At 37.9% G+C, this 19,652-nt stretch overlaps 1 protein-coding gene across 2 annotated transcripts in view; it reads left to right on the top strand.

Moving 5' to 3' along the window:
• The window catches only part of HIBADH (3-hydroxyisobutyrate dehydrogenase), an 85,755-nt gene extending 66,522 nt beyond the window's left edge, over positions 1–19,233 (top strand). Inside the window, exons 5-8 of one of the 2 annotated variants that reach the window (XM_030264897.4) lie at positions 2,467–2,600; positions 3,142–3,218; positions 10,267–10,423; positions 18,250–19,233. In XM_030264897.4, the coding sequence (XP_030120757.4) occupies positions 2,467–2,600; positions 3,142–3,218; positions 10,267–10,423; positions 18,250–18,408 (527 nt within the window). In that variant the 3' untranslated portion in view covers positions 18,409–19,233. Of the gene's footprint in view, positions 1–2,466; positions 2,601–3,141; positions 3,219–10,266; positions 10,424–16,505; positions 18,037–18,249 lie in introns of those variants that run through there. The other variant, XM_030264899.4, reaches the window with a different exon arrangement.
• Positions 19,234–19,652: the final 419 nt, after the last annotated feature.

Here is a 19,652-nt window from a genome sequence, read left to right as displayed (position 1 = left end):
GAGAGTGCAGCTGTCAGAAGATTAACCAGCTGAAAACTATTGTCAGCATTAATTTTGCTCTAATAAATGAATCTCTGAAGCTATTTAGCAGTCTGTAATCTAGATACAAGCCTATTGACCTATGATGGATAGTACTGGATTTTGTTTGTAAGCTTTGACTTAAATTGTCTACTTAATTTGCTGCAGGTCAGATCACAGGATTAGTGGTAAAGGCCATTATGTGGTTTGAATAAAAATAGCTAGAGGAATGGAATGAAAATCATTGTGTTTATTAATGTAGCAATCTTTGCGGTCATGTACATAGTGAACTGGCAGCCAAAAAGACAACAATGACCTGTTTATGCTAGCTAGTTTGGGCTTTGCTCTTTGCCCAGTTCCTGTGAGTTGCCTGGAGAGAAGTTGTTCGAGTGAGATCAAGGATTGGCTGAAAATTGGGTGTCTCTCAACATGGGCAGGAAGATCTTCACCGCTGTATGTATTTCAGTACCTCAGCAGTGTTCTGTATACAGACCAATTGTTTTGTTAAAGCTGTGGGTCTGAGTTCTTCTGGATGCTCCAGTTCTGGACTTAATAGCACTAGAAAGACACACATTTACTGGAGTGAGTCCAGCTGAGGGCCATGAAGATGGCAAAGGGTCTGGAGCATCTTCCTTATGAAGAGAGACTGAGACAGCTGAGACTGTTTAGCATGAAGGGAAGGCGCCAGGGTGATCTTATCAATGTGTATAAAGACTTGATGGGAGAGAATTAAGGAAGCTACACTCTGCTCAGTAGTGACAGGACAGGGGGCACAAATCAAAACTCAAGAAATTCTGTCTGAAGCACCAGAAAACACTTTTTTTACTGTGAAGGTAGGCAAAGAGTGGAAGTTACCTAGAGGGGCTGTGGAGTCTCCATCCTTGGAGATACTTGAAGGCTGACTGGACACAGTCCTGGGCAACATGCCTCAGGCTGGCTGTCCTTGATTAGGGAGGTTGAATGATCTTGAGAAGCCACTTCCAACTCCCAGAATCCTGTGATTCTAGGTTCTAATATAGGCTGAGCAGGTCATCACTGGGAGCATCTTTGCTGTTGCCTAGTTTTGCATAACTGGTGGGTATTTACTCTTTTTGAGACTTTGATCTGTCAAATTTGTCTGAAATTCTTCAGTGACTTAAAAAGATAGTAGATGTTGAAAGGCAGGATGGGAAAAATAAACACTTGCAACATACAGAAAGGGGCATTTGTAGACATAGCCACACAGAGCAGTTACACACCATGAGAGCATCAATTGAAATGTTTATTGAGAAGAAAAAAAAAAAAATAACAAATTCTTCATTGTGAAAAGCTGCAGTGTACCTATCCTTGATGTTGTAAACAAAGTCCAAAACTGACCACTTCTCGGAGCACTGTACCTAATTGAGTATGTTTAATTTGAAAGTCAGTTGTTGTCTGCAGCTGTACACCCCAACGAGCCAATGTTTGATGCATAGCACAGAAAATTTATTGTGGCTATGCTTCTTGCCAGAGTGGAGATTAGTGAGGAGGCTGATCTGTTCATCAGTTTAGGCCGAATTTTCTTAGCAGTTATACCCATTAAATACCAGGGATGAGGAAGTTAGGGAGGTAAGAGTAATTCATATTAGAATTAGGCTTCTTTTAAGGAATGGAATATTTCATGGAGTGGAGGTAATAAATATCACATGAAATATTTGCCAGTGTTGTGCTTAGGAACTGTATATTCAAAGAACTATGGTGTGTGTTTACTGAACTGTGCAAAAGACAGGATAGACTACAGGAATAGAGCTGGGAATAGTGTGTTTGTGTATGTCTATGAATAATTTTTACATTGACTTTATGTAATAATTGCATCATTGTAGATACATTAAGTTTAAATGTGGGAACTCACTTAAAGCTTCTTAGATTAAGGAGAATTTTGCTTCAGATTAAGAACATCATAAACTGCAGAAATTCAGAAGACTTGATTTTATATGCTTGTGTCTTTTAGCTGTTCAATCGCGTGAAAATCAGGAAGCATTGATAAAAATTAGCCTAGATTTGGAAAGGCTGATAAAAGCAGAGTTGTCTTTGAGCAGTAGTTTGTTAATGGTTGTATATGAAGAGTAGTTTGACAAAAGAGACATTTAATTAGTAATTTAATTAGTGAGTTTTGTGGAACACAAAGTTGCAGGAAAAGTTGATTGTTTATAAACTATAAAAAGTGACTGCCAGTTTTATGCAGGTCTTATGACTTTTCTGCTAGTGTGCCTGGAAGATAAGGTGGTTTTATCTCCATCAGATTTTTGAGAATTTAGATTACTAATATTTGAGTACTGGGAATGTCGGGTTACTTTAACATAGAACTTGAGAGGTTCATTGTAAGTGAAGTATTAATTTTGCATCATCAGACCCTTCCTGCTAAGAGAAACTGCCTAAGTTTTGAGGCTTTTAAATAGTGCTATTAAATCCAATGTTATCTTGATTCAGGTGTTGGAGCTGCTCGAGCTGGAAACCTTACTTTCATGGTTGGTGGAGTGGAACAAGAATTTAATGCTGCCAAAGAGTTGCTGACATGCATGGGTTCTAATGTGGTTTACTGTGGAGAGGTTGGAACCGGACAGGTAATGCTTTCTGAAGGGCTAATAGCTATCTCAGTCTTTCCTTTTTCTGGCTTTTTATTTATTGATGCCTACTCTTTTATTCAAGAACTAAATGCTTGATAATATATCTTCATAATCATTTGTTTGTCTCTAACCTTGGGTTTGTAAATAATGTCATGGCACTTTTGTCCTGTATGTTGTGTAACTTAGTATAAAAATCTGACTGGTATTTCTCCACACTGGCCTGTTGAGGTTATACTTCTTAGAGGAGAGACATTTTGATTTTGTTTCATTTGAGTTTAGATTTACTGGATGTTCTGAAGAACAAGGAGCCCCTACATGGCATATATGCTAACTGAGCAGTACTAAGAAAAAAAGGTATTTTTTAATCTGTGAAGGAGCCATAGAGCAACTTTCATTAACTTTGTGCTATCACAGATTTGTGTTTACTCTAGAAGAAAGCTTACAGAACATACTTGATCATATTGTCCTGGGCCTAGTGGATTCCTACATTAGTTCTGTGAAAATGTATAAACTAATTGATGGTTTCACCTGTTTTCAGGCTGCAAAGATCTGTAACAACATGCTCTTGGCCATCAGTATGATTGGAACTGCTGAGACTATGAATCTTGGAATCAGGTTGGTTTGGTTTTTGTGGTGGATTGAATGCCACAAAAACATTTTTTCCACGTTTACAGTTTTTATATATTATGGTTGACTTTTGCTGAGATGATGATTAAAAGAAATAGGTAAATTTTTTGCCAAAAGTTGTCTTACAAAGCCATGAACACTCTAAAGGGATTATTTAACTAAAGGAGGTATTTTCAGCATTGGAATCTTCTCTTGTATTGGCTGCATAGGTTGTTACATTCTACAGCTGAAGTTGTTTATTTGGTCTGCTGTAGTGCAGCCTACAATAATGTTTGTCTTTCATTATAAACATCCAGAGCTAATATAGAGGTAAGTTTTTGTTTGTATTCTAAGATAATGTACAGTCTGTTCAGAATATTACACTCCCATATGGCTCTCATTGACTTTGTTTAATTCTTAAATTGTTCCAAGATCTATTGTAAAGTGAAACTTCTACTACAGTGTGTATATCAAATTAAGATGAAAGCATAAAACAGAACATCTACCTTTCTTTGACTTTATGAGAGCACTTTATCCTAATTGCTAAAACTCCTGGTTTGTCAAAAAGCTGCAGTATATTCCACTACAGTCTTGCCAGTGCTGGCTACCATTTCTTTTCTAGCATGTGCTACATCTAAGTTTAAAGTGACACCATATTTGAGCAAAATTATTTTTATTTTCCAATTGTGATGTATTTGTTTTGCTGTGGTCTTTGTTGTTTTGTTTTATTTTCCAATTGAGTGCATGCAAGTACCAGTTGAGTATCAAGGTATTTGAACTTCTAATAAATTTTTGTTGCCAGATAAAAATAATTTGCATATTTATAGACAGAGAAGTCCTGTGTTTGAAGAGATTATCTTGCAATTGTTATGTTTTAGGGGCTTTTCATGAATTGTTTATCTGCACAGTTGCACCCTTAAAATTTGCCTGCTAAATCTATAGATACCGTGAGTACTTATCAACTGGGCTCAACTGTGTTCATGTGGATTTGATACACTATAAAATCAGCAAGAGGGCATCAAATGCTTAAATAAATAAAAAAGAGCACCTACATATGCGCACATACACAAGACAATGTAATGGATTCACATTTCCTCTTAATTACCATATCAAGATGCAGTTGTTTTATTGAATTGCCCTTGTCTCAGATGTTAGACTGTCTTGACCTATTAAGTTGTCATGTTGTAATTGAGATAAAAGAGGAATTTGCTTTGCATCAGTGCTAATTGGTTTATCAATATCCTGTACCATTTACATTTTAAAATTGAGAGTCTGTAATATACTGAAGCATGTCTGCATCAAGCCGTAATAAAACCAGTAGCATTGTTTACAACTTTTTAAATCCAGTGTTATCCAGAAAGCTTGCATTGGGTTCTTCTTTAAGTCATGATTCACTTTATAAGGCATATGCAACTAATTTTTTTTAAAGTTTTATCTACATTTGTAGGAATAATTAAAATAAAATCAAGAGGTTTAGAAGGGGCTTGTAAGCCATGTGAAGAGCAAGTTGATGTCTGCAGTCACTGTAGCTTGAAAGTGTTTCGAATTTTTTCCTTTTCCAATTTAAATTTTGGCAGAATCTGTATTTATCATTTATGAGCAAAAATCCAATGTCAAAGTAACAATAGATAAACCTCCCTACCCTACAATTAAGGTTATCAAGAGGGAACTATATTTATTGTAGAAGAAACCTGCTGATTTTAAATCAAAGTCTAGAAATAGCAGAATCTCATTTAGTCAAAAACTGCATGAAGTTAAAGACAGAGGTGGTTATTTAAAGCCTTATGAAGTAATTTAGAATCCTTGCATTGATTTTAATTTAGTGTGATTTAGATCTTGAGAAGAAGAGAGATTCTGGTTATATTCTTATAACCAGAATAAGAGCTTTCCACTTGGAATGTGTAAAAATTTCTAATGTAGAAGTTTACAGTTACCATTGTAATTATTAGAAGTTTTGCTATATTAATAATTTTAGGAAGTTTTTTTCTACTCTAAAGCTCAAAGGATAGTGTGGCTGCCTGCTCTAAAGAGAGTAGGAAACTGAACTTGATATATGAGGTTGATGCTTATCTGGTGAAGTATTGGACTTAATAATGGTAAAGCATTCTGAAAATCTAAAAATTTAGAATAGGAATTGTGGAACTTAGATGTGTTCTTAACTTCCATATAGAATATAAAATGTCTTTATGTCACACATTGTGTATATTTGCTGCATCATTTGAATTGGGTTCTAGGGACTTTGAATAATTAATTATTCAAAATACTGTTGTCAGAATTATATGTAGCTACAAGATCATATAACAATGGCTTCCATAAACCATATATACTCTAAACTTAAGTCTTCAAAGCAGTGTGATATTAATTCTATTAATAAGCTACTTCTTCTATAATGTTTTCTTAAACCATGCAGTCTAAATTTTAATTTTCTGAAGTAGTTACAGTGACTGTTTTAGTAATTTCATATTTTTAAATGATTTTTTAATTTATTTTATATTTTAAATTATAGAATTTTTCCAAACTTCAATATAGGTAGCAAATAGAATATGGTGAGGAGGAAAGAAAACTGACATTAATGAACAAAAATTCCACAATAAACTCCCAGAAAAATAGTTCATATTGCTATGTAATTTTACATTTATATGTCACTTGCTTTACTCGAACATCATCTTTATTTACTAATGAAGATGTCCATTTTCTCTGGAAGTTATTTGGATTAAATTGCATAAATACTTTTAAAAATATTCCTATCTGTAGTTTTGACCAATGAAATGCATGTTATGTTCAGTTTTTCCATTACTTTCCTGATGATTTATTTTACTAGTAAAAGTTAAAAGGTGTGGCAGGCATTGCGGAGATTAATTCACATTGTCATTTATATTTTCGTCTCTTTCTAGCATGTTAGTGCAACATGTCAGTGGAAAAATCTTTAGCAGATTTTTACTACTACTTACAAGTAGTGTGCATATTGCAAAATACTGACTTACTGTGTCTAACTAACACACAGAATACATGTAAACTGCGCAAACAAGAATTACAAACATTAAATGATACTGTCCACAGTCAGAAAATATTTTTCTTTTTCATTTTGCTGATCATCTCAGTGATAGTAACTTTGTTCTACTGAGTCCTGAGTTCCAGTGAAACAATTTCTAATACTAGCGAAATAAAGCTCAAAAATGAAATATTGCTGATACCTGGTTTGTGTTTAGCTCAGATGGAAGTTGCTGCCTGACAGACATTTTGTGGTCCCATCAGAAACTGCCTGCAAAGACTCAGGAAAGGGCCTATGTGGTGACACAAGGCAGGACAAGGCTACATCATGTGGTTGGGATATAAGGGACCAGGAGAGCAGTAAGGGCTGTATGGCAATAACCTCGCTGCAAAATCAATTTGTACTTCCAATAGCAGAGAAAATCATCTCTATGAGGAGGGACTGCGGTGCCACCCAAATTTATACCAAAATCTGCAAATACTAATTGCTACTTCCTAAGCAATTTTATTCCATGGATTTGTGCCCACTTGTTTTTTTAGATAAATAAAGTGAAAAGAAGGTAAAAGAATTTTTCTTATCATGCTGAGTTTAAATGTAGTCTCAGTCACTAGATCTGGTTTCTGTGAGCACGCCTGAGCCATGGATGTAAGACATGAGCAGAAATGAGCATTGACAGAGTAAAGAGGAGCATATGCAACAAGCTGAGGAATAATTAGCCCTGGACACATCCCCACTGCAAAGTTTAGAAAGAGTACCTTGAAAAAGAGCTCCAAGGTTCTTTTTCTCTGGAAGTTATTTGGATTAAATTGCATAAATACTTTTGAAAAATATTCCCATCCATAGTTCTCACCAATGAAATACATGTTATGTTCAGTTCTGTTGAACTGCTGTTATGTTCTGCTGTCTTTGGCATAGGACTCATTAAGACTCATGAAGGTTAGTAATGACGCTGGAGAGCACTTATCTTGTTTAAAACACCAACGACAAAGTGATTTTTAACTGTGGTAGACGAGTTGTAAGGTTCTGCTTGAATATTTGCACCTTTATACAGTGTTTACCTAAAGAAAAACTCTAGGAGTTCAGCTGCTTCTGTTATTATACCTTAAAATGAGACCAGGATGTATCTTTCTTGTGAGACACTATTTCAATTTCTGTATCTGTTCCAGATGGAGCTTTTGGAGGAGTATATGAAAAAATCAGGCTGAAGCTTTATTAGAGCTCAGCAAAACCTGAGTTTTGAGCTGTGGCATGAAGGGATCCTATTTTGATTTTTTGTTTTTTTGGTACGTGCATCTATTGCTTAGTTTCTGCTGTTCAGTTCATTAGGAATGTTATTGAAGAAGCATTGATTTGAGGGAGCAATTGTTTTTGTTCTATTATAAGTACAGTTAATACATGAGCTTCTTTTCTGCTTATAAGGGAGAAGAACATTTTGGTAATTGTAAATTCACACACACATGCACAAGCTCTTGCCATGTCCAATGGCAAGTTGTTATGGGGACTGGCAGACTGTCATCATTTTGATAGCTTGAGCAGTATATCTCCTGAACAGCAATGGAGCTCTTATGCAGAGAGTATCGTATGTTCCCAGCCAATTTACAGGGAAACAGCAATAACATTTTATCATGGTTGAGAGCCCAGTAGCTGCTTCCTATTAAACTTGCCCTTTCAGATACCTGTCTTGGATTAATTTGTTGATTTCAAATGGAAACTCAGTCTTCTCCACTGAAGCATGACTTTCTAGGATAGACTCTTGCTGAATGACAATTACTGTATATTCTGGCTGGTTTCAGACCATTACAAGCTTTGGGCACAGTGGAAGACAGAGGACTTCTTCAGTAACTGATTTTAATATATGTCTAATTTTAACTGTCAGTTATATATGCACCAGTGGATGAATCTTCAGAAAGATGAAATGCAAAGCACTCCTAACTTGCTCTTATTAATGATACACTTGCTGCAAAGGAGAAAAAAAAAATAGGTTCAGGTCTCCTGAAGAGAAGCTGCATGGTGTTTAAGAGCTATGAATTTTGAAGAAGCAGGGATATAAACTGACACTATCTTTCTTTTTCTTTTCCCAGAGCAAAAATATGTCAAAGTGGTGCAAGACAGTATTTTACATATCTGTATAATACATGCATATCTTTTAAAGTATACTTTCACAGAGAGGCAGTACAAATGCTGGAAAAAGAGCATTCTTTGGGAGGGTTATATGTGTTTTGAAATAATAAGCTCTCTGTCTTGCAGTATACCCACAGCTGTAATTGCAGGCCTCTCCATGCAGTTGGATATGGCACAAGCAGGCACTACATTGGAAAAATACTGATCTGGATGTAACAATTATAGGGAAACAGACAAGTCAAGAGATTTGTTTGAGGGGGAAGAAAGCAACCTCTGTGTATTTGAAAACTCAGGCTTTGAATGTTCTTGGCGTGGGTTTTTTTCATTACAACAATTAAATCCATTATTTGGAGTGGCTCTTGATGAAGAGTTGTGGTGAGCACTTTGATGCACTATGCACAATAAAAATACAATTCAAATGCTGTGAAAACATACTGGTGCTGGAAAATACAGTTTGTATTTTTAAATAAATGATGGTTATAAGCATTTGGTTGAATCAGAGGGTTGGGAAAAAATGGGGAGGAGTATAAAGCTGGATCCCATTTAGGCCAGTGGAGACTCTCCACTGAATTCCAGGGTCTGCTGCAGCAAATCGTAAATAAGAGTGCACAGCAGTACTGCTAAAAAGCTATCTGAAATACAAAAAATTATCTTGCTTTGCATTAGGAAGGTGCCACTATAGGAGTAGGAACCATGCTGTAGGGTTGACTATCTTAAGCATAGCTTTTCAAATCCAGAATGCCTACTGGAATAGATAGACGTGCATTTTAGCAACTGTTCCACTGGTAATGAGCTTTTCTCATCTACAAATTAAAACTTTGAGTGCTAAAGTGCCTGGAAGCCCTCTTAGGCTATGGGGCTCTAAATCAAAAGTCTGTGATGTGAGAACTAATATAAAAAATGTTGAAATCTATTTAAATAAGCTTTGTAGAAGGTTGTGATATATCCCTTTTAAAATGTCCTTTTCTCATCTTGAATTGTTACTGGAGATCGTTCCCTTGCTTTCTCTTTTGTCCTGTGTATAGCTGAACATTTGTACAGTGCCAGATAAACTGCTGCTGCTTGTCTTTGGCATTAATGCAATTTATGTAAAATTACACTTGCATATTATTATCAGCAAAAATGTGAATTCATAAGAGGGTTAACTTTGTATAATATTGAAGAATTTTCAGGGTCTGCACTGAGCCGCATTTTATGCCATCATCTCCATGGTAGAACAAATGACGTTTCTACTTGGACAAGCTTTGTTTTATTGGGATCAGTAACCTTATCAGCAGCTGACCCAGAACTACAATATATGTTTGTGAATAGATAACATATGTCACAGTGAAATGCAGACTTGCCTCATAAGCTGGAGCATATAATGAAGATAATAGCAAAGGCAAGAATGCACAGATGTATATGACAGTAAAGTTTTTTTGAGAAGTGCAGAATTTTTATTCACATTATTAGAGCAGAATCAGTTGTGTTATCTTGTTTACCTCAGAAATGCACTAGTGTTCACATATAAATGCATCACACAACCATTTTCATGTTGCCACACTTGCTTGTGAATTTTTTGCTTCCTTCAGAGAATATTTTGATATGAAGAACAAGTATGTGACCTCATAGGTAGCAGAACAGAGTATGCCTTTTAGTAATTGAAATACAAGGTAACTATTGTTCTCAGAGGACCTTTAATTTGCTTGCACTTTCAAAATTACTACGTGAAGAGGATTTGCTTAGTGCAAAAGGAAAAAAGCTTTGAAAACCTACTGCTTAAATGGCGGATTGATGCTCTTTAATTTAAGATACAGCATCCCTGCCCCCAATATCAATACTCTGTCATTTTTCATGACTTATAATAAAGGAAGAGGAATGATGGTAGGGTCCTAAGATATAAAACAAGTCACCCATGTCTTGTGCATTTTGACGTTAACACTTCTCTTCTTTGACCTTTGACAGATTAGGCCTTGACCCAAAGCTGCTGGCCAAAATCCTAAATATGAGCTCAGGTCGCTGTTGGTCAAGCGATACGTACAACCCTGTTCCTGGAGTGATGGAAGGAGTACCCTCAGCTAACAATTACCAAGGTGGCTTTGGAACAACACTCATGGCTAAGGTACATAACACTTGCATGTCAAGTATGTGCAATTGCTTCTCTCTGGGCTTCTAGCAAGTGGTCTTCTCAGTGAAAATATGTGATTACAGGATAATATATAGGCATGAATAGAGGGGACCTGAGCCCTTCCTGTAGCTCTGAATTAATGAGTTGTTTACAGGGCTTTTCCTTAGTCTCCAGCTTCTTTCTAGCCACTGTTACTGCTGAGCAACTCAGTGAGATTATATGCATGATCTTTTTTGAGTTCTGCCTTAATAAAGGAGTCCCAATGGGCCTGTGGATATAGTGAGTGTTCAGCAAGCCATTTAGATGCCTCATGCATGACTGCTCTAAAATTTAGGAGCCTAAGTTCAAGAGAGTATTCAGGGAAATCCAAGTGACTTAATTAGGTGCTGATAGTGGCATAAGCATCTCAGATTTTGGGCCCACTCTCTTCCAGATACCTTTAACTGTGCTACTGGACATGCTCTCTAGCAAGCCCTTCCTTGCAGAGCCAATTGCTTGTGTGCATGTCCTTCTGACTAAGGGCATCTGGAATGCTGAAAGCAGCCCCCACCACCACAGGCTGATCTCTTGCAGGTTTCTACACCATTCTGTGAGCTCTCGTGAATATTGTCTTAGCTGGTGGCAGAAGAAGGGCTTCTCATGTGTAAACAACTCATTACATAGTAATCCACACTGCTTGTCCACAAAGTAAGAGGTCTGGGGTTTAGGTCCTTCTCAGCAGTAGGAAGTTGAAGACCTACTGTTATTCCATCCCAGGAGAATGCACTTACTGCCATGCTCCTGACTTTTCCAGGAAAAGCGCTGTCCTGAGTCACTCTGTGGTCAGGAAGGCGAAACTTTTAGAGGCCAAAGGAAAGTAGGCAAGGAGGTCAGAGCTCTACATCTCCCTGACAGGACTCGTAGTTGGAGGAAGGAGATACAGAACTCTGACTCTTGAACTGCTTCTGCACTGAGCACAATGATTGCCTAAGGTAAATTATAAAATCAGCTCTGGAAGAGATTTTTCATCTAAGTGGATGAAATAATTTTACACTGAATATCCTTTTCATGGAGATACTGTCCTGAGGGAAGCATTTGAGTTCAGACAGGATAGGTTTTATGTATACCAGTTTATTGAGTGCTCCCAACTGGTTAGGCATTCTGTCCATTTTCAGCTCTTCCATGTAAGTGGAAATGTAGCACTTAAAACTAAAACAGCATTCTCAAAGCTGGTGAACTCAGATATTACCATGTAAATCTCCAAAGTGCTGGAGCTCCTGTATATAATACCTACTTATTGATACTGTTCATGTCATTTGGCAGTTGATTTAGGACAATTGGTGCATTTGCATGCTCAATGAAATTAACCAACTTCTCCTCAGAGCGGGTTCAGAGTGTTTTGCATGTGGTAGCACCAAAAAGCTTTGCTAATGCTGCATGGCTCATAACCCCCAATGACTGCTATATTTTATGTTATGGTCATGTTTTCCAATGACCAGGAACTTTAATTTCTTTGAGGAATGTGTTAAAATATTGAGAAGTAGCAGTTTTTACATTGTATTCATGTCATTGAACATTGGGGAGAATAAATTGTTGTTTAAATTACAGATTTATAAAAAGTATTAGGTTATTGCTTAGAGTTTTCTAGGCTATCAAACCTGATCTTGGCCCTGCCTCAAGGCTTGTTGCCATGTTGTGTGTTGTTTTCAGAATCTGTTCTGCCTGTTGTGCCATGTTTCACACTGCAATTTCTATTCTCATGATTGATAGATCTCAGTCTTGTCCAGAATAGCCTCATAGTATAAATGCAATAGGAGCACACATTTTCTTTCTTCCCTTTTACGTTTCTTTCTAAAGGGTTGTTTTTTTCCTTTGTCTTCATCTACCCTGGAAGATGCCCTGAAGGATCTTTCTTCAATTGAAGGAATAGCAGCCTGGTTTGTGCCTATTAAACTGCCAGCCTTTGATTATAAAGCATCAATGATAACCAAGAGAGAGTTCTTCAGAGAGATTTGTAATTGCTGTTCACCTCTTCTGACTTGCTTCTCAGTCCTGACTTGCCTGACAGTCCTAAAGCCTTCCTGAGGCTAGAACCCTCAGTAAGAAGGAAAGACATTAAATTCCTCTCATGCCTCTTGAACTACGCTCTGTTTTTCTATATAGATGGAAGATTTCTTGAATAAGTAGCCAAGACAGCTGATCATGTTCAGGCTATTTTTTGGTGCAGTGATGACCCCTTCTAAGACACTGTCTTTTAGTTTGTGGAAAGACTTTTGCTACTATCCATTTCATCCTGATGTGTGACATACTATGCAGTTTGTGAATTGTTTGAGGTGGGAACGTTTTTTAAGGGAAATGCAGAGCACAATTTTACTACTTAAGAAATAAAAAAGAATGTTTTCAAAGGAGAAAGAGGTAGGTAAAACCCTGAGGCTGAGGAGAAAATATTCCACAGTGAAAATATCTAGGAGTGCCTCAGTAACAGTCACTAAAAACAGTTACTAAACGTAGTTCCTGCTCACATATCAGAGATGGTGGAAGTCAAAGGCTTTCTTAAAAATAATTTGTCATTAAAAACTCTCAAAACAAAGCCGGAGGATCTTTATTTTAAGTATTTGGGTCAAAAAAGTTTGCCAGACACTTCTGAGAAGCTCTTTGGTCTTGAAATTTGATACTGAAACATACAATTTAGTCAACTTGCTGTGAAACCTGCTCTAAAGATTTTGCATTTTAAAAAAATCTAGTTTAGTTTATCACGCCATGTTTGTGTTCAAGGCATTGGCAGACCAGAAGTTCCATCTTTCACTGACAGCACAGTTGCTAATTAAATGTCAAATTTGGATCCTGAGAAGAGCTAGATTTATATCATACTCCTCTTGAATCATGTCAAGACACCCTTTGAGCTTTATTCCAAATGGCAGTTTCATTTACATCAACTGCAAAATAAATGCAAGGAACCAGGTAATTCTAAAGTGGAAACAAATTGTGAAAGAGAATCTGTTTCCCTACTCTAAGCTGAGGAAAAGTGTTAGAATATTCAGTGCACTGAGACATCTGGAAGATGTTGTCAGTTCCAAAGAGTATAAGAGAAGCCATAAACTATGCTCTCATTTTTACTTTTCCAAATAAGTCAGGAAAGGGAAATTTCTTTCCAAGATGTTTCGTACTATTTCACTTGAGGAATCTCCAATATCAAGTGAAAAGGTGCAAAATACTTCACAATCTGAAGCTAAAGATAAGCTTTATTTATGTTTTCTTGCTGCTTTTTCCTTCAAAGTTATAATTTATAGAATGGCGTTTCAAAAAAGCAAAACAACCATCCTGCACTTCAGTCAGGAGTCCTTGTCCATTGGATTGTTGAAATGTTATTGAATGTTTCATCCATCTTGGAGCTACACTTTCTGTACTGAAGCGAACAGAGCTGCTTTACTGACTTGGTTTAGGAATGCTATTCCCCAATTTAGTACTCCCACAAAAAAACCTGTGAGCTGCTTCCCCCCTCTCCAGTCAGAGACACAAGAGGTAGAGATCATGGGCTGAGATAAGAACAATTTATGGAAAGCAGCCATGGTATAAGAACACAAACAGTAACAGCAACATACTAATAACAAAAGAGAGGATTATTTAAATGCAAAATGCTCACCAAGCCCAGGACAATGAAAAACAATGGTAGACAGACTCACCCACCACACTTTTCCTCAACCAGAAAGGTGCATCCTTTCTTCCCCGAAACCAGAGAAAGTTCCTTTCCCCACCCTAGCAATGACATAGGATGGTACCAAATAACACTGAGGTCTCAGCCATGTCCACATGGTGCAAGGTTCCACCCGCTCACAGCTCTGCAAAAAGTAACCTTGTCCCTTACCAAAGTCAGGACATTTGTTAAGTTGTGTTTGTGCTAATAGTCCATTCAAAATTTTCAGGAATTGTTTCTGTGAATGTCCCTTCAGAGAGAAATAGATCACAGTCACCACTACCAATACCAAATATTTTTACTAGTTTGGAATTAGATTACTTTGCCATTCTAATATTCCATTTCATGAGTTAAGCTTTCTTGAATAAAATGAATAATATGGGTACAGATTTCACAAAGAGGGTTTATATATGTCATGAAATATCTTACTGTATGCAGATTAAAGTAAGTGTTCCTTGATTGGTCAGCTCATCAGTCTTTCAACAGAGAAGAAGTTATCTGCCCTGATATAGATGAAAACTATTTTGGATTCTGTGACATCTGATATGTATGTTTTTCCCATTTTCCTAAAGCTAGAAGTCATTCGAGGGTAATAGGAAAAGTAACTATAATTCTGATTTGTATCAGAATGACCTTTATAGAGCCGATTTACAGATCGAAGTGACATTTAGAGAGTAGAGTAAGATCTTGAATTTCCTTGTGCTAATTCAAATCCAGACACATAGAAAGTAAAGACCTGTCTTGTAAGTCATCCCTGAGAAGTCAAAGGTGCTCTCAGCAGTACTACAGTCTTTTACTTCTTCTGTATCAAGGATGAGAACCATCTGTCAGAGTAGGGGAAGAGCATCTTTGCTTACAGGCTTGCAGAGCTCTGGTGAAGAAGGCTTTAAACTAAAGTTATTTGGAAAGGGGGAACCTGGATTCATCCCACTCCTACCAGTTTGATGCCAGTGACAGCAATAGCTGTCCAGAGCCTGGAGGTGGATTGTAGGTCCAGCAGGAGAGCACCTGAAGAGCAGCACAAAAGAATTACAGCCATTCCAGCCAGTAAATTGGCTTCATCAGGGCCCGGTTTAGATGACCCTATGCAAATGCTGTGTGTGCATGACTGCAGGGCTTTGATCTTACTGGCATCACAGAGACATGGTAGGATGACTCCTCTGACTGGGGTGTTGGAGCTAGGGTGAAGTTGGGGTGATTTGGGGTGAAGGATTCAGGCTCTATGTCAGTAACCAGCTGGAGAGCATGAAGCTTCTCCTGGGGATGGAGGAGTAGTTGAGACAGGTAGAGTAGAGACAGGTGACATTATAGTGGGGACCTTCTACAGCTTATCTGACCTGAAGTCTGAGCAGATGAGACAAATATAGACAAACAGGATCTATCTCACATCCACAAGCCTTGGTCCTCATGGGGGACCTCAACCATACTGATATCTGCTGGAGGGGCAGCACAGCAAAGCATAAACAATCCAGGAAGTTCTCGAAATGTGTTGGTAAGAATCTCCTTCTCCAAAACTAGAGGAGCCAGCAAGGAAAGATTGTTATGTTGGACCTCATTCACATCAGCAGGGAGGGTCTGGTGAGGAATGTAAATCTCAAGAGCAGTCTTGGCTGCAGTGATCATGCAGCAGTGTAGTTTGAGGTCTTTAGGGCAGCAAGGAGGGTGCACAACTGGCTCACTTTCCTGGACTTCAGGAGAGCCAGCTTTGGCCTCTGCAAGAATCTGCTTCCATACAGATAAGGCCCTGGAGGGAAGAGGGGCACAAGAGAGCAGGTTAATATTCGAGGATCACCTCCTCCAGGCTGAGGAGCGATGCATCCCAACGAGGAGGAAGTCAGGCAAAACCATCTGTGCCTATGAACAAGGAGTTCCTGGACAAATTTAGTCACAAAAAGGAAGCCTACAGAGGTTGGAAGCAAGGACAGCTAGTCTGGGAGGAATACAGACAAATTTTCTGAACAGCCAGGAATCAGGTTAGGAAAGCTGAAGCCCTGATAAAATTAAACCTGAACAAGGTTTCAAGGGCAACAAGAAAAGCTTCTATAGATACAGGACCTTATATAGGGTTAGGACTTGGTTGCCCAGGATTTGGAGAAGGCTGAGATACTCAAAAACTTCGACAGGTGTGAGAGGTGGGCCCTTGCAAATCTCATTTATTTCAACAAGGCCAAGTGCAAGGTGCTGCACTTGGGTTGAAGCAATCCCAAGCACAAATACAGGCTGGCAAAGAATGGATTGAGCAGCCCTGGGAAAAAGACTTGGGGGTATGGGTGGAGCAGAAGCTCAGTGTGACCTGGCAGTGTGTGCTTGTAGCCCAGAAATCCAGACACATCCTGGAATGCATCAAAAGCAGTATGACAATTGGGTCGAGGAAGGTGATTCTCTCCCTCTGTTCTGCTCTAGTGAGACCCCAGATGGAGTGCTGCGTCCTGCTCTGGGGCCCCCAGCAGAAGAAGGCCATGGACCTGCTGGAGTGAGTGCAGAGGAGAGTGGTGAAGATTGTCAGAGGGTTGGGTAATCTCTGCTATGAAGAAAAGCTCTGAGAGTTGAGGCTGTTCATCCTGGGGAAGAGAAGGCTCTGGGAAGATCTTATAGCACCTTCCAAGACTTATAGAAAGCCTACAAGAAACGTGGAGTGTGACTTTTGGAAGTGTAGCAACAGGATAAGGGCTAATCACATCAAACTGAAAAAGAGTAGATTTAGATTAGATATTAGGAAGAAATTCTTCACTATGAGGGTGGTGAGGCACTGGCACAGTTGCCCAGAGAAGTTGTGGATGCCGCATGCCTGGAAGTGTTCAAGGCCAAGTCGGATGGAGCTTGGAGTAGCCTGGTCAAGTGGAAGATGTCCCTTCCCATGGTCAGGGGCTTGGAATTAGATGATCCTTAAGGTCCCTTCCAACCCAAATCACCAAAAAACAGGAAAAAATAAAAAACCAAAAAACCCACAGCAGATTCTATAAACCACCATAGTTCTGAGTGGATAGGAAATCTAGGCATTTCCTAGTAATACTTGAGAGGTTCTTTTGCAACTTTCTTTAAATATAGACCCCAAACATTGATTTTATTAACAAGACCATAAAGGCAACCTTCAGTGCAGGCATTACTTTACTACTTAGTCAAGAGATCTTTATATATATATATACAGGCACTTGTTAGTGCTTCCTTCTTTGGGTTGTTTTATGTCTGATTCAGCTTAGAGTTCAAGACATCCTACAGCCTAGCTAGCACCTGACTATTTCTGGCTCACTATGGTTAGTCATAGTACCTGGTACTCACCTTTGGGTTCTGCCATATTGATTTCAGATTATAACTGTAGTTGACCAAGGAGGACAATCAAATTTGTCCTCTTTGAACCTTCCCTCCCTTTTGTTGACCCAAATACAGTATTTAAAAACACAGTGGAACTAGTCTCTAAGTGCCTCTATTAAAAAAAGTCATTGAAGTCACTCAAGAAGAATATTGAGCTGTAGCAGATCCAGGACTGCCCCATAAGCAACTCTCTAATACATCCTTCCAGTTAGGCAGCAAACCAGTTGTATTCACTAAGTGACTTATGAGTCTCATTTTGCTATTAACTGTTTAAATTATAGTAGATGTATATTTGCTATTTGGCTTCCATTTTCTTGTTCTTGAAATATCTTCTGCCTGATTTTTAACCTGTTTATAGTAATAAAAATTCCTCTTGCCAAAAGAACTAAATTATACTCTTAGAATCTATGTGAAATGCTTCAATGAATAGCCAAGGAGATTTTCTTACTAGAGATTATATACTCAATGGGGAAAAAGAGTCTGAGTCTTGCTGCCAGGTTATATAGTGATCTAGAATCTTAAAATTCCTCCCGTTCTTAAGGTGGTGCCTGCCTGGCAAAGTCTGAGGTTTTTCTGTTGACTAACATTGAATTACTCTTTAAAAAATAAAAACTACACAAAACCTGCTTCTCCCAGCTTCTTCCTGCTTCCGAAATTTTAAGGCTGAAGTATTGTACTTGTTGGCCGTAGACGTCTTGTTACAGTGGAAGCCAAATAACCTGTGATATGTATATGGCTCTTTGTGTCCTTGTTGTTTCTCCCCTGACTTTTTCTCTTTTTCTTTCCTTCCATTCTTCCTCTCTGCCCTCTTCCTCCCTTTTCTTGCCCCCCACAGGATCTTGGCTTGGCCCAGATTTCTGCCACCAGCACGAAGACACCAGTTCCTTTGGGCTCCCAGGCACATCAGATCTACAGGATGATGTGTGCCAAAGGCTATGCCCTGAAAGACTTCTCAGCTGTGTTCCAGTTTTTACGTGAGGAGGAAAGCTTGTGAGCTGTCCTTTGGAAATGGACACAATAACAAACCACATTTTTTTATCCTTATAGCTCATTTGGGAAGTTTGTGGATTTAATCAAGCATCCTGCTGCCATACAGATTAATCATCTTTGGCTGTCCAGTTCACAACAAACTCCAGAGTTTCTTTATAATTCTTGAAAGGCAAGCCACAGGGAATAGATGGTTTGGCAATTAGCCAACAGCAAGGTTTTTTGTTTTTTTTTTTAAGAACCATCGAAGTTTTTTTCACTAGATGCAATAAATAAATATTTTTTCTGTGAAACACTTAACCGTTCATGTATAAAATAACTTACATTATGGCTACAGACTTAGTTGAATCATGAATAATAAAAGAATGTTTTATTGTAATTTTATCATATATAGTGATCTATTAAAATTTAAAATTAATACCTTATGGAAAAAGGGAATATATGTTCAAAGAGGAAACACATCTTGAGATGAATTTTTTTTGGTTTTGGACCTGGTAGCCTTGAGTTGATCAGAAGTTAATTTTTCCTGGGATTCAGGTTGCAGATTAAGTTTACAGGCACGTGTTCTAAGTGGAAAGCTGTTACACCATGTTTACCTGGTTGACTTAGGTCAAATAATATAGAATGTGTGTCTGTCTTGTAAATCTCCGTTACTGTATTTTGCTAACCCAATTTTATATTTTCTTGTATTCTGTCACACATTTTCAGAGCTCAAGATCAGCACTTACCAGAAGTTCTAACAAAGTGTACATTTGTTTTAGGTAATTACTAAAGTATTTTAAATCTTAACAAACCCATTGTTTTGAAAAGAAATAAAATCTATACTGGTAAATACTTGTTGCACGATTATTTGCTTTTTGTTTAGGTTGAGTCTTGTACACGCAGTATCAACCAAAACTTATACTAAGTGGTCTTATTTTCTTATTTGCTGGGTTTTCTACAGCTTATTAGATCATGTTGCAAACCAAAGCCTTTCAAGAGCTCTTGTTGTGAAATGCAGACAAATATATAACATATGCAAAAATATTTGCATACATATTACCCTAACCATTCACATCCCACTGGTCTTGCCAAAGTATAGGCACATATTTGGCTTTATAAATACTCATGCTGATTGTACTAGAACTATTCACATTCAAACTCTATGCTTAATGATCAATTATGCATCTACATTCCTGTTTTGGTTGTGTGATGGATCCTTTTATAGATACACATTAGGTTATCAGAATTGTGTGCTTCAATTAGCTCAAT

This window comes from Taeniopygia guttata, chromosome 2 (genome assembly GCF_048771995.1).
Source record: "Taeniopygia guttata chromosome 2, bTaeGut7.mat, whole genome shotgun sequence".
Lineage (NCBI taxonomy): Eukaryota > Metazoa > Chordata > Aves > Passeriformes > Estrildidae > Taeniopygia > Taeniopygia guttata.
The sequence above is the reverse complement of the archived record's forward strand: the minus strand, read 5'-3'. Positions and strand labels throughout refer to the sequence as shown.